This window comes from Artemia sp. Qi Xiang Cuo, chromosome 10 (assembly GCF_049724085.1).
Source record: "Artemia sp. Qi Xiang Cuo chromosome 10, ASM4972408v1, whole genome shotgun sequence".
NCBI lineage: Eukaryota > Metazoa > Arthropoda > Branchiopoda > Anostraca > Artemiidae > Artemia > Artemia sp. Qi Xiang Cuo.
The window spans coordinates 65,846,777-65,862,923 of record NC_142803.1 but is presented as its reverse complement, the minus strand read 5'-3'; the positions used below and the strand labels follow the sequence as shown (position 1 = coordinate 65,862,923).

At 33.7% G+C, this 16,147-nt stretch overlaps 2 protein-coding genes across 2 annotated transcripts in view; both read left to right on the top strand.

The window, feature by feature from the left end:
* The window catches only part of LOC148948058 (actin-binding protein IPP), an 80,126-nt gene extending 67,523 nt beyond the window's left edge, over positions 1-12,603 (top strand). Inside the window, exons 9-10 of the mRNA XM_089095675.1 lie at positions 3,099-3,319; positions 10,606-12,603. Of these exons, the coding sequence (XP_088951801.1) occupies positions 3,099-3,319; positions 10,606-10,872 (488 nt within the window). The 3' untranslated portion in view covers positions 10,873-12,603. The remainder of the gene's footprint in view (positions 1-3,098; positions 3,320-10,605) is intronic.
* The window catches only part of LOC148948053 (uncharacterized), a 476,379-nt gene that overhangs the window by 236,832 nt on the left and 223,400 nt on the right, over positions 1-16,147 (top strand). The gene's annotated exons all lie outside the window — the stretch shown is intronic.

Genomic DNA, 16,147 nt, shown 5'->3' with positions numbered 1-16,147 from the left:
ACTCGACTTAGGCTGAAAAGTCAAAGATTATACAGTATAAAAAATCTTTCTGTAATCAAGACACGCTACAAAAAGGAACTGACTAAAAAAGAACAAATTTTCCCCAGCCCGCTCAGGCAGCCGCGTGTCTGCAAGCGGGTGATGGGGTGGTAATGAATTTTCCCAGCCAATCCGAGGGCTTTCCAAGTTACTGGTCAAACATCCCAACTGCGCACTTAACCTCGTGGTCTATTAACCAACTGTGCATTTAGGAGGACAGAAAATGGCGCCACCAAAATAAAAGGAAAATTAACAATTATTACTAGGGGAAGGAAAATAATTAAGGGGCCAAAAGAAAAGAATTTGGGAAGGACATTTATCTGAACAAACTGGGACCAAGGGTTCCAACACTGTTAAAAAAAGACTTTGAAGGTCCAACATAAAACCTTAGTTTTCCTAGGATATTGGAAAGACACCCTTTTGACAATCTAGATGGACATAGTTTATTTCTATTTAGTTTTACATACCCTTCATCTTTTCCTGAATATTTCAGCTTAATAACCCGTTCCATTCCTGAGGTATTGATCTGTGCCAATTTGACAAAGTGAGTGCACTTAAATGTAGTAGTAGCAGTTGCAACTAGTTACAGTCGCATATAGCCAAAGTCACAGGTCCAAGTCGTCGCAGTAGCAGTCACAAGTCGTGGCAGTCGCAAATAGTCACGGTCACTGTGTCAAGTATTTGCTGTCAAATATGCAAGTTGTCGGTGCAGTCAAAGTCGCATGGAGTTGCGATTAATCGCAGTCACAAGTATTCGCAGCTGCGGGTAGTCATAAACACTAGCAGCCATAGTCATAAATAGTCGTAGTAGCAGCAGTAGTAGTAGTAGCGGTAGCAATTCGTAGTTGTAGTAGCCCTGAAAGGTTCAATTTAATGCCCTCAGCCATTCGTGTGTTTTTACCTGAATGTTTCACTTTAATATTCTTTGCGACTCCATATATATTGTAGATTTACCCTTTAACATCCAAATTTATTTAAATACCCCCCTAGTACTATGCACATAGCCCCTTTTGGTTAGTGTATGCCCATATTTCTTCGTGGGTCTAGCGATGTTTTTTCTACAGTACATCTTGTTCTTTCCGACATGGCTTAGATATTCTTATACAGACAATCTTGTTCCTTCCGACTATTACAGCTTCTTCTTTCCGACATTTCAAAGACTTTCTTACACCGTTTCAAAAAATAATAAAAACTTTTTAATTTTGCTTAATTTTGTTAATTTTGATATTGTTAAAGACACACCCCAACATCCCCTGAATGTTTCACTTTAATATTCTTTGCGACTCCATATATATTGTAGATTTACCCTTTAACATCCAAATTTATTTAAATATCCCCCTAGTACTATGCACATAGCCCCTTTTGGTTAGTTCAATGTCTCCCTTAACATGCCCTGATTCTTCAACTTGATAGCCTAAGCCATTCCTGGTATATTGCTGATGCGCCCTTTTCACAGCCTGCATGCACCTAGTGTGTTTTGATTTAGTTCTCCCTAAAAAATTCTTTGAAAGTTTCACCTTAAAACTTGGCCTCAGTACTAGCTCAGGAATTAACTGATATGCTATTTTGACAACTCTTATGCATATATTCTGTTTTGATTTAATTCAACATCTCCTTAAATATTCCTTGAAATTTTCAGCTTAATACCCTTAGCCTCAGTATTAGTAGTTGTAGTGGTAGTTTTAGAATTCACCTAGTGCCTTATGATTAGTTCAACAGCCCCCTCAATATGCCATGAAAGTGTCAACTCAATACTCTAAGGTTTTCCTGACAGAATGCTGGTATTTCGTTTTGACAGCTTCCATAAGTATGGTGTGTTTTGATTTAGTTCCAAATCCCCCTCATTTTTTCCAGAAAATTTTACGTTAGTGCCCTTACCCTTAGTAGAAGCAGCGGACCAACAGTGAAAATATTAGTAATAGTATGTACATTAGGTCTTTTGGTATGTTCAACATGACCTGAAAGTTTCAACTTAATGATCTTAAGTTGTTCCTGAGGCATTGCTGATACACCCTGTTGACAACCTACATACACTTAATGTTTTTTGGTTTAGTTCAAAATCTCCATAAAAATACCCTGAAAGCTTCAACTTAATACCATTAGCCTCAGTAATCGAAGTAGCATTAGGACATAGTGCTTTTTATTAGTTCAACAATCCCCTCAACACAACCTGAAAGTTTCTATTTAATACTTTGAGCCGTTCCTAAGATATTGCTGATACGCCCTTTTAATAACCTGGATTCACATAGTGTGTTCTGATTTAGTTCAACTTTTCCCTCAACGTTTCCAGGAATTTTCACCTTAGCACCCGTAGCCTGAGTTGTAGTCGTAGTAGAAGTAGCAGTAATAGCAGAATACACGTATTGCCTTTTGGTCTGTTGATCATCCACCTAATCATTCCGTGAAACTCTAATTTAATACCCTAGGTCGCTCCTTGGGTACTTCTTTTTGTCAACCTGCATCCACAAACTGTGTTCTGATTAGTTCAACACTCACCTTAATGTTCCCGGAAAGCTTCAACTTTATCGCCTTAATCTTTCTGGGTAACTCGTGTTAAATGGGCTTCCCTTTCCGTATACTATTTCCTATACTTTCCCTATACTATATGTAAACAACGGGCGAATTGCCTAACTTACAGGCCTTGTTCCAAGGACTTTGGGGGGGTATCATCCCCAGAGGCATAGTTATTGGCCCTCTCGACTATGCTAAACATTATGGCTATCTCAAAATTTTGTCGGATGTCCTTGGGGGAATAAGAGGCATGAGGGGGGGGGGTTGCCCTCTAGTCATTTTTGGATCTTAAAAAGTTCACTAGAACTATAATTTCTAATCGAATGAGCCCGCTTTGAAGTTTCTAATACAACTTCTTCCATACGAAGTGCCTTAGTGAAAAAAATCAGCCACTTCGCTCTTTACTTAGACAGTGCTATTGCGCTACCTAAGCTAGTTAGGAAATTCTTGTTTCATATCTATCTATGTCAATAATTAACCGAATGTACGTTGAACGACAATTCTTTAATTTAGAATAATCTTTTCCACCCATTGTTTCTTATATTTAGGTATGATATACGTTGTCGGTGGTTGCACAAGAAGTCGAAGACATATCAAAGATATGATAGCCTATAATCCAGTGATCGGGGACTGGGTCTCTCTGGCTCAGATGCAAGTGTCCAGGTCGCAAATGGGCGTTGCTGTCCTTAACAACTACCTCTACGTTGTTGGGGGCATTAATAGACACAGTGATATGCTGAAATCAGTTGAAAGATATTGTTTCGAAGAGGTAAGCAAAATATCTGCTGACGGATGAAGGTATATCTGCTAATTTGTTGTTTCTTTGGAAGCTTACCCCACCCCCCTCAAAATCAGAAAAATTGAGAAATGGTAGCTAAACTCTGTTTTACCCACTTTTAGAATTGAGAACTCTTAGAATTTTTTGAGAAATGGTGGCTAAACTCCTTTTTTTTGCCCACTTTTAGAATTGGGCACTTTTAGAATTTTTGGAGAAAAGGTGGCTAAACTCCATTTTTTTTGTTTCGACCCAATTTGGCTAAACTGTATTTTTTGTTTTGACCCCCTTTTAGAATTGGGCACTTTTAGAATTTTTGAAAAATGGTTGCTAAACTCCATTTTTGTGTTGACCCACTACACAAAGAATTGGGCACTTTTAGAATTTTTTGAGAAATGGTTGCTAAACTCCATTTTTTGTTTTGACCCCCTTTTGGAATTGGGCACTTTTAGAATTTTTTGAGAAATGGTTGCTAAACTCCATTTTTTTTTTTTTTGACCCCCTTTTGGGATTGGGCAGTTTTAGAATTTTCTGAAAAATGGTTGCTAAACTCCATTTTTTCTTTTGACCCACTACACAAAGAATTGGGCACTTTTAGGATTTTTTGAGAAATGGTTGCTAAACTCCATTTTTTGTTTTGACCCCCTTTTGGGATTGGGCACTTTTAGAATTTTCGAGAAATGGTTGCTAAACTCCATTTTCGTTTTGATCCACTACACAAAGAATTGGGCACTTTTAGAATCTTTTGAGAAATGGTTGCTAAACTCCATTTTTTGTTTTGACCCCCTTTTGGAATTGGGTACTTTTAGAATTTTTTGAAAAATGTTTGCTAAACTCCATTTTTTTTTTTTTTTTTACCCACTACAAAAAGAATTGGGCACTTTTAGAATCTTTTGAGAAATGGTTGCTAAACCCCATTTTTGTTTTGACCCACTACACAAAGAATTGGGCACTTTTAGAATTTTTTGAGAAATGGTTGCTAAACTCCATTTTTTGTTTTGACCCCCTTTTGGAATTGGGCACTTTTAGAATTTTTTGAAAAATGTTTGCTAAACTCCATTTTTGTTTTGACCCACTACAAATGAATTGGGCACTTTTAGAATGTTTTGAGAAATGGTTGCTAGACTCCATTTTTTGTTTTGACCCACTTTTAGAATTGGGCACTTTTAGAATTTTTTGAGAAATGGTTGCTAAACTTCATTTTTGTTTTGACCCCCTTTTGGAATTGGGCACTTTTAGAATTTTTTGAAAAATGTTTGCTAAACTCCATTTTTGTTATGACCCACTACACAAAGAATTGGGCACTTTTAGAATTTTTTGAGAAATGGTTGCTAAACTCCATTTTTTGTTTTGACCCCCTTTTGGAATTGGGCACTTTTAGAATTTTTTGAAAAATGGTGGCTAAACTCCATTTTTGTGTTGACCCACTACACAAAGAATTGGGCACTTTTAGAATTTTTTGAGAAATGGTTGCTAAATTCCATATTTTGTTTTGACCCACTTTTATTATTGGGCACTTTTAGAATTTTTTGAGAAATGGTTGCTAAACTCCATTTTTATTTTGACCCATTTTTAGAATTGGACACGTTTAGAATTTTTGGAGAAATGGTGGCTAAACTTTATTTTTTTGTTTCGACCCACTTTTAGAATTGGGCACTTTTAGAATTTTTTGAGAAATGGTTGCTAAACTCCATTTTTTGTTTTGACCCACTTTTAGAATTGGGCACTTTTAGAATTTTTTGAGAAATGGTTGCTAAACTCCATTTTTTGTTTTGACCCATTTTTAGAATTGGACACGTTTAGAATTTTTGGAGAAATGGTGGCTAAACTCCAATTTTTTTGTTTCGACCCAATTTTAGAATTGGGCACTTTTAGAATTTTTTGAGAAATGGTAGCTAAACTCCTTTTTTTTCCACTTTTAGAATTGGGCACTTTTAGAATTTTTGGAGAAATGGTGGCTAAACTCCATTTTTTTTGTTTCGACCCACTTTTAGAATTTTTTGAGAAATGGTTGCTAAACTCCATTTTTTGTTTTGACCCATTTTTAGAATTGGACATGTTTAGAATTTTTTGAGAAATGGTTGCTAAACTCCATTTTTTGTTTTGACCCATTTTTAGAATTGGACACGTTTAGAATTTTTTGAGAAATGGTTGCTAAACTCCATTTTTGTTTTGACCCATTTTTAGAATTGGACACGTTTAGAATTTTTTCTAAACGAAACTCAGTGATATTTTGAAATCAGTTGAAAGATATTATTTCGAAGAGGTAAGCAAAATATCTGCTGACGGATATAGGGATATCTGCTAATGTGTTGTGTTTTTTGGAAGCCTACCCCACTCCCTCTCAAAATCAGAAAAATTAAGAAATGGTGGCTAAACTTTTTTTTACCCACTTTTAGAAATTTTGGAGAAATGGTGGCTAAACTCCTTTTTTTGCCCACTTTTAGAATTGGGCACTTTTAGAATTTTTGGAGAAATGGTGGCTAAACTCCATTTTTTTTGTTTCGACCCACTTTTAGAATTTTTTGAGAAATGGTTGCTAAACTCCATTTTTTGTTTTGACCCATTTTTAGAATTGGACACGTTTAGATTTTTTTGAGAAATGGTTGCTAAACTCCATTTTTTGTTTTGACTCATTTTTAGAATTGGACACGTTTAGAATTTTTTGAGAAATGGTTGCTAAACTCCATTTTTTGTTTTGACCCATTTTTAGAATTGGACACGCTTAGAATTTTTTGAGAAATGGTTGCTAAACTCCATTTTTTGTTTTGACCCATTTTTGAATTGGACACGTTTAGAATTTTTTGAGAAATGGTTGCTAAACTCCATTTTTGTTTTGACCCATTTTTAGAATTGGACATGTTTAGAATTTTTTGAGAAATGGTTGCTAAACTCCATTTTTTGTTTTGACCCATTTTTAGAATTGGACACGTTTGGAATTTTTTGAGAAATGGTTGCTAAACTCTATTTTTGTTTTGACCCATTTTTAGAATTGGACACGTTTAGAATTTTTTCTAAACGAAACTCAGTGATATTTTGAAATCAGTTAAAAGATATTATTTCGAAGAGGTAAGCAAAATATCTGCTGACGGATATAGGGATATCTGCTAATGTGTTGTGTTTTTTGGAAGCCTACCCCACTCCCTCTCAAAACCAGGAAAAATTAAGAAATGGTGGCTAAACTTTTTTTACCCACTTTTAGAAATTTTTGAGAAATGGTAGCTAAACTTCTTTTTTTTCCACTTTTAGAATTGGGCACTTTTAGAATTTTTGGAGAAATGGGTGCTAAACTCCATTTTTTTTGTTTCGACCCACTTTTAGAATTTTTTGAGAAATGGTTGCTAAACTCCATTTTTTGTTTTGGCCCATTTTTAGAATTGGAAATGTTTAGAATTTTTTGGGAAATGGTTGCTAAACTGCATTTTTTGTTTTGACCCATTTTTAGAATTGGAAACGTTTAGAATTTTTTGAGAAATGGTTGCTAAACTCCATTTTTTGTTTTGACCTATTTTTAGAATTGGACATGTTTAGAATTTTTTGAGAAATGGTTGCTAAACTCCATTTTTTGTTTTGACCCACTTTTAGAATTGGGCAATTTTAGAATTTTTTGAGAAATGGTTGCTAAACTCCATTTTTTGTTTTGACCCATTTTTAGAATTGGACACGTTTAGAATTTTTTGACAAATGGTTGCTATACTCCATTTTTTGTTTTGACCCATTTTTAGAATTGGACACGTTTAGAATTTTTTGAGAAATGGTTGCTAAACTCCATTTTTTGTTTTGACCCATTTTTAGAATTGGACACGTTTAGAATTTTTTGAGTAATGGTTGCTAAACTCCATTTTTTGTTTTGACCCATTTTTAGAATTGGAAACGTTTAGAATTTTTGGAGAAATGGTGGCTAAACTCCGTTTTTTTTTGTTTCGACCCACTTTTAGAATTTTTCGAGAAATGGTTGCTAAACTCCATTTTTTGTTTTGACCCACTTTTAGAATTGGGCACTTTTAGAATTTTTTGAGAAATGGTTGCTAAACTCCATTTTTTGTTTTGACCCATTTTTAGAATTGGACACGTTTAGAATTTTTGGAGAAATGGTTGCTAAACTCTATTTTTTGTTTTGACCCATTTTTAGAATTGGACACTTAGAATTTTTTGAGAAATGGTTGCTAAACTCCATTTTTTGTTTTGACCCATTTTTAGAATTGGACACGTTTTGAATTTTTTGAGAAATGGTTGCTAAACTCCATTTTTTGTTTTGACCCATTTTTAGAATTGGACACGTTTAGAATTTTTTGACAAATGGTTGCTAAACTGCATTTTTTGTTTTGACCCACTTTTAGAATTGGACACGTTTAGAATTTTTTGAGAAATGGTTGCTAAACTCCATTTTTTGTTTTGACCCATTTTTAGAATTGGAAACGTTTAGAATTTCTTGAGAAATGGTTGCTAAACTCCATTTTTTGTTTTGACCTATTTTTAGAATTGGACACGTTTAGAATTTTTTGAGAAATGGTTGCTGAACTCCATTTTTTGTTTTGGCCCATTTTTAGAATTGGAAATGTTTAGAATTTTTTGTGAAATGGTTGCTAAACTGCATTTTTTGTTTTGACCCATTTTTAGAATTGGAAACGTTTAGAATTTTTTGAGAAATGGTTGCTAAACTCCATTTTTTGTTTTGACCTATTTTTAGAATTGGACAGGTTTAGAATTTTTTGAGAAATGGTTGCTAAACTCCATTTTTTGTTTTGACCCATTTTTAGAATTGGAAACGTTTAGAATTTCTTGAGAAATGGTTGCTAAACTCCATTTTTTGTTTTGACCTATTTTTAGAATTGGACACGTTTAGAATTTTTTGAGAAATGGTTGCTAAACTCTATTTTTTTGTTTTGACCCATTTTTAGAATTGGAAACGTTTAGAATTTCTTGAGAATTGGTTGCTAAACTCCATTTTTTGTTTTGACCTATTTTTAGAATTGGACACGTTTAGAATTTTTTGAGAAATGGTTGCTAAGCTCCATTTTTCGTTTTGACCCATTTTTAGAATTGGAAACGTTTAGAATTTTTTGAGAAATGGTTGCTAAACTGCATTTTTTGTTTTGACCCCTTTTTAGGATTGGAAACGTTTAGAATTTTTTGAGAAATGGTTGCTAAACTCCATTTTTTGTTTTGACCCATTTTTAGAATTGGAAACGTTTAGAATTTCTTGAGAAATGGTTGCTAAACTCCGTTTTTGTTTTGACCTATTTTTAGAATTGGACACGTTTAGAATTTCTTGAGAAATGGTTGCTAAACTCCCATTTTTTTTCCCATTTTTAGAATTGGACACGTTTAGATTTTTTTTTCGAAATGGTGGTTAAACTCCATTTTTGTTTTGACCCACTACACAAAGAAAAATTTATGAGGACATTCATGCGTGGGATAACTAGTCGAATCCTGAATAAAATGGGCTGGAGGAGAATGTGTGTTTGTTATTTGTTATAGAGTGGGATGGAGGAGAATGTTTGTTATTTTCGGGGCAGATGATATGGTGCAACGATGGATTGTCAGTGTTGGTAGTAGAATTTGATACCCATTTTCTATTTATTTATAGATGCTTTGCACTTGTATTTTATAAGTGCTTTTAACGTCAATTAACGATTTCAGTTTGTAAACCAAATATTCTCTCCAATTTTCACACCTGAAATAAAGCAGAATTTATTATGTGGAAATTTTTATTACAATCAAAAATACTATAATCTATTGTATTACTAATGTTATAGGTGTATTTTTATTGATGGATTTACTGTAAACTAAAAAGTAGAGCTGGGGAAGAGTAGCTCTACTCTTAGTCAGTTATCGAGAGTTATTAGGACAAGAATATTTGTTTTGGTTTTAAAAATTGGGGAAACCACTTCTGAAACAGGATGTAACTTACATGTATGTTCTGAAGGGGATACCAATAAATATATTCTTTATCTATGCATTATTTCTACTTTTTTATGCATTCATGCTTTATATTCGTATATTTAAATAGATTTAATTTTTACTATAAACCCCTAAAATGGAATATAGAAATAGAGACACGTCTCTCTTAGGCTAAAATAGCTGTAATCCAACCTGTACCTCTTTATTTGACTGATAGTTTTGAATCAGTACGAAAGGAACGTTCAGAAAGTGTTAATATTCGGAGACATCTTCCTGCCTTGTTTCTTGTGTCAACCAGTATGTGTTTACCATATAACTTTAATTCCGGCAATAATTTAGCTTTAGTGAAATAGAATACATATCCTGGTTACTTTTTTTCTGAATAATAGAGTTCAGTAGATGAAGTCACTAGAATTCTGGCTCCTAAAGTTCTTGGGGAGGGAGTCTCTTCAGTTTTTTTATTTTTTGTTAAAAAATTTCAAATTTTGTCACAACTCTGAAAAATTTCAGATGTTTGTTGAGTGATCATTAGCTAATTCTTAGAAGTTTTAGTTAATTCTTAGAATTTTCTAAGAAAAAATTTCAGAAAATTTCCCCATGACCAAGTTGGTTGTTCGTTTAGTGATTTTTAGTTGCCAAATTAAATAACTGTGCGAAAATGTCACGAAGCATATTATTCACTTGATAAGTTTATAATTATACATTACAAAAACGAAAAATTATACAGAAAAAAAAACAATAAGAATGAACAGTATATTTTTTATGGGTGCAGTTTTTTTTATATTTTTGATCGGAGGGAAACTCTGGCAAATCTCAGATTTTCGTAGGTGGGGGGTTAGGGCAGATCATAAATAATTTTAGAAGATATACTCAGGACCAAGTTGGTTAATCGTTTAATGGTTTTCATTTGCCAATTTAAATAACTGTTCGAAAATGTCACTAAATATATTATTAATTTGAAAAACTAGGTATTCATTAAATAAAAATCATGAAAAGTTGAATGTAAAAATCCAATAAGATTGAAAAGTACATTTTTTTGGGTGCAGCTTTTTTAGATTTTGATGGGAGGGGAACTTTGACAAGTCTTTGATTTTCGCAATTGGGTTAGGGCAGATGATAAATCATGAACTTTTTCTTTACCAACAGCTGAGTGTTACTGAAAATCAAAACCCAAAAGATGTCTTGCTTCAATGTGAAAAGTAAGCTACTTGTCACTTTTTTTTTTTTTTTTTTTTTTTTTTTTTTTTTTTTTTTTTTTTAAGAAGGTAATTGACTTTGTAACTTAGCCTTAGCCATTTAAGAAGATAATTGATTTTGTAACTTAGCCATTTGTTCTGTATAATTCTGCATTTTTAAAGTTTTTTCCCCTATTTCAGGATAAATGGGAAGAAATGCCATCTATGTCTGTTGGTCGGTCTAGTCCAGCTGTTGCAGTTTCAAATGGGCTTTTATACGTCATTGGAGGGGATCAAACACTCGAAGTAAATTTTTATCGTGCTAATTTTATCGTGCGTAAAATTTTATCGTGCACAGTTTCCGATGTTGAAGTCTATGACCCCTATACCGGACAGTGGAGTTTTGCTCCTGCCCTACCTGATTCAAGAAGTGAGGCTGGGGCTGTTGTTGCAGAAATAGAGGGCTAAAAGGGCAATTTTATCAATCCTCATATATGATTTTTCGTAGTTCTCTGTCAACTATGGTTTTGGAGATTGGAAACCTTAAACCGTAGTCGAGTCTTTTTTTCTTCTTTTTTCCCATTGTCTAGTCCCCCTGCGACTCACGCTGTACGAAAGTTGCATTCATTGTTCAAAACCAACGTCATCGATCTGATTGTACTTAGAGAAAGACCTGACGAAACGTAATGGTAAATTTAGGAAAAACAGTTTCAATCTCTTCAATAATCAGTTAATCATTTGGAGAAGCACGAAAAATCAATCGGTTGGTCATTTGGAGAAGCACGAAAAATCCCTTGTTGATGTCCTTAAGATTCACGCTGATATTTTTTGAATGCAAAATGTTTCACGCGTTCTTTGGCTAGCGGAAAAATCTCTCTTATCTTAACGTTTTTTTTTTTATTATTGGCGTATGTTGTGTGTTTAATATTTATAGCATCAACTGACTGACTGGAGCAAAAAAAGAAGAGAAATATCTGTTTATGCCCTCAACATTTACACTGATGTATTTGTTAATCCAAAGCGTTTCACGCGTTTTTTCACTAGCAGCAAAAACTTACGCGTAACGTTTTTTTCTGTTAGCGCATGTCGTGTGTTTAGAAATATTTCTATCCATGGACTAACTGGAGCAAAGAGAAAAATAAGTACCTTTTATGGAGACTTAATGCTGGGTTTAAATAAGTTTTATTTTGGAAGCAAAACTTAACAACATCCAAATTAAAGAACCTGACATAAAAAAGAACCTGATAATTCTTTAATCTACTTTGGAATTTTTAAACAAGGATTTTATGTTAAGTAACGACATAATGTTACGTTATGCCATGTAACGTTATGACACGTAAACATATGTTATGTTACGATCAGTGGGTACAACAATAGTTGAAATCATTGTCACAGTTGAAACTGAAGAGTAAAGTGAATTATTCATAGTGTTATAACAATTTAAAAAAATAACTTTTATTATTAATTAATCATGAAAAAAGAAAATTATAAATTGTATGGAAAGACATAATAATCAAAACAAATTTTACCTAAACGGGTAAATATAGTTAAATATTGCTATTATGTACAAGGATTAAGAAAATGATTAATAACTTGTTCAACAGAAACATCGAAATAAACTTTTAAAAAATCTGAAAAAAAAGAAAAAAATAATTTCTTTCAGTTAGGGTTTTGAACCTAGTACGGCTCAATTGAAATTTTTCCTCTTTTTTGTTAATTGATAGGCCTACAGTAAATTTCTGGTTTTTATGTAAAGGATATGCACCGTCCATCAAAGGCGTTAAAATTGTTTGAAGTAGTAAAGATCTAAAATTAAAGGATTTTTCGCCCCCCGGACCCATTTTGGTTTATTCAGAACTTGAAAGCCTTGATTCTCTCTGACTTTGGGTTGTTTAAAAACTATGGTGTTTTTTGGGTAGCATCACTTTTTTGTCAGCGTTGCCACGTTGAACTGTGATAATAAATAAGTAGAACAAATTTAAAATCGAAAGTTTGATCAATTGAATTAATTTATATAAATGTAGGGTAGAAGACAACTTTATTCAGTCTGGAGTTAACTCTATTGTGGAAAGCATGACGTTTGAAAAATTGACGTTCGTGGTTTATCGATTTAGTGCATTATGTTTTTGACTTATGGACTCGGTTCTCCAATGAAAAGGAATTGTCGAAGGGAATTTTCTCTTTTATGGGATGGGGAGGAGTTTTCTGCAGGGGGCAATTTTTATATGGGGGGGGGGGTCTGGGGAAGAAGTGCCCACGGAGGAATTTTATAAACACCCAAATTTAGAAATACAATCGTTATTAATACGGGGGGAGGAGGGTCCCGCGAAGGAATTTTACTTGAATTTCGTTTCTTTTGATATCGCAGCAACGCGCGATTTATGAGATAATTTTATAAAAATAGTAATAAAAGTCTGAATAGTATTCCAGTGAAATGGTTTATGTGGTGTAAAACGCTTTTATGACAAACTTTCTTCAATGTTTAGTGACAGATGAGTTAGTAAATGAAACTTCCAGAGATTTTATGATATGAGTTGATTGTTGAAAGTTCCATTCACCTGATTACTATGTTGTGTTTTTCACGAGATAATAGAAGAAATCATAAATTGTTGTCTGAACTAAGCATAAGGAGTTACTTTTATTATGTTTATTTACTATTTTACCCTTTATTCCCGTACTTTATACATTTGTTTTTATATCTCTACCCACGAAGGAGTGGCAGGCTGCCTTTACCAAAGAATACCACCAGTGTTGACTAACACCGGTTTTATTTAGCTTCAAGGGTTTTAAAACTATAAGCACTGCGTAACTGTAACAACGAGAAACTTAGAAGCTGTTATATTGGACTGGGAAGATAGTTTTCTCCACTTGGAAAATCAAATTTTGATGCGCCATTCGTTTTGACGTACGATAGCTGAAAAATTATTTTACGAGCCTCAGCGTCGGCTCAAAAGATCTCAAAAATATCTCAAAAAATATCTCAAAACATTTTTGAGATGGCTCAGAAATCTCAAAAACATAGCCTTCGCCTGAAAGACAAGTTGCTCAAATTTCATCAACTTAGTGGAAGTGATTAAAGACTTGAGAGTCATGGCTAATTAGAGTAAAGCCAGGACAGATAGTCTCTGTGAGAGGTAAAGCTGGCTTAAATGTTTCAGAGTTGTATAAAAATTAACTTCACTTCCTTATGATAGTCCTTATCATCCATCCAGTGCAGAACTAAGGTAGATGGGCATAGAGTATTTATCTTTCATATATTCTCTCGGGGAACTAGCTATCATCTGTAGCTGTCGCGAATTTGTGGTGCAACCTTGAAAGTTGACTAAAAGACAGTGAAAGTAAGTTCTGTTTTGTCGGTGAGTTTGACAATCAAAGGGGGTGGCACCACAGGGAACTCCCAAAGCAGGAAAACTACTCAAATAATATTTTACTGAATTAATCTTTTGCGTTTTCTCTGCTGGTATGCTAGAATATTTTCAGGGACTGCCCTTTCCGGCTCTGTTTAATCGGAAACAAAATTTTCACTGTTTGTTAAAACTGAATATCTCCATCCCCGGTGCAAATGGAGGAAGTTAAAGATTTTTTCTAAAATTTTCAGGCAAGTATGTATCGGCTTTTAGCTTTATGCCGTTTATTCCCATCTTTTATTAAAGCTGTGCAAGCAATGGCAAGACTGTGAAATCAATTCTAAATAGTTTGGCCGCACAAAATAAAAAGTTTATAATGGACGAGATAGGGTAATTCTTTAATGTAACGTATAACCTTAATGTGCATCATGTAATAACCTGCGTTGGTAAAATCCACCGAAGTCTTTCAGGGTATGCCCCATGAAAGCCAGCCAAAAAAAATTTCCTTAATTTACCTAGAAAATATCCCGCTTCAGTATTTGCTAGATAAAAGAATGTTAAAGCCGTGTTTTATAATAAGTTTGTTTTTTGCGATATGGCGTTTGGAAGTCCCCCTAGCAACTTTCTTTAATTCACCTGAAAACACTGTCTTAGTCCTTGAAAGGGAAAAAGAAAAGCTAAATAATTTACCCATAGTCATTTATTCAATAGCCTCTTATTCAATTATTTGACCCCGATTTGGCGTGCAGTTTGAATAGTTTTAAAACCCCTGATCTATTATGTGTTATTGTTCCCAAGATAAAAAGAGCGTATATGTTCAAAATTGTATCTGAATTGTGTTTAAATGAATGCAGTTCCGTTCATAAGGGTCCTTACACCCTACGATGTAGAACCATACACACCAGCATAATTCAAGACTACGTTACGTAATGTAATTTTTGCGGAGCAAATTTGTGTCCCTAATATAGGGAGTACTAAGAAAACATACTGAGTAGATTATGTATCAAGTAGAGAAAATAGTACCGGGTAGTACTCGGGTTCTGAATATAATTTAATGTTACACAAGTTTGTGCTGCGCAACAGACAATTAGCATCAAAAAAGTCAAATTTATGGATGAGTAATTAACTAATTAATTAATTTTATATAATTATAAAATATTATGTAGTTATTCTATATTAACAAATTACATTATATAATGTTAATTATATAATTCATTTTAATTAGGTACTTTTCCTAGAGAGCGTTTTAGAAAAACTTTTTCTGTGCGAAAGTATTAAACGTCACATGATTTAACCTCACATAGCATAAATATTCATGCTTCACATTTTTATACCTCTCCTAATTTATACCTCACATGTTGAAACCCATCATATATTTATGCCTTACCTAGCTTACCTTACCTAGCTTTCAGGAGAGTGAAATTCAATATACGAAACATTGTTATTTTTGACCCGTAGTTATCACTTCTCAACTAATCCAGCATTTCTTATCAAGTGAGTAGTAAGTAGTAGTAGTAGTAACTAGTAAGTAGTAAGTAGTAGTAACTACTCATCTTAAAATGAGTAGTAAGTAGCATTAAAACAAAACAAGATCGACAAACCGTATACCCTTTATTCTGAGTGGCATCTTTGGTGATTACCATTAGAAAAGAAAAAGGAATATAGCTTAGACTCTACAAAGTTTTGACCAAAGACTATGGGTAACGTATAAGAAGGGAAACTGGGGCCAGTGTTGGCAAAAGAAAATCATCAACGCCAGCTAGCGTTTGGCGACGCTTGGCATTTTTCAAGCCTTGTAATCGTTTTTCTGGTTGGAACTGAGATCAGACACTTTTCATCAACTGCCCAAATTAAATTAATTATTCTTATTGTTACACTGAAAAAATGCTAAATCCTAGATGGGGTTGAGGTTTTTTTCTTGACACTGTTGCCAGTTCCCACTCTTATAAGTTATCCATGCTCTTTGGTTTTTCCATTAGTGCATGTTCCCTCTGCAAGTTTAGATATGTTATTTTTCTGTTCTATGGTTTGGGTATTTGAATGAAAGACGAAAACTGCTCCCGCTTCATAGTTGAGATTCATTTCTATCCATGAACTAAATTAATTTTTTTGAAGTTTGGTGTAGAGGGTCTTTTATATTAGGAATACGTCTAAAATTGTTGATAAATGCATGTTTTGCCATTAGTGCATGTTCCCTCTGCAAGTTTAGACATGTTATTTTTCTGTTCCTTGGTTTTGATACTTGAATGAAAGACGAAAACTGCTCCCGCTTCATAGTTGAGATTCATTTCTATCCATCAACTAAATTAACTTTTTTTGAAATTTGGTGTACAGGATCTTTTATATTAGAAATACGTCTAAAATGTTGATAAAAGTATAATTTTACTTTCTTTCTA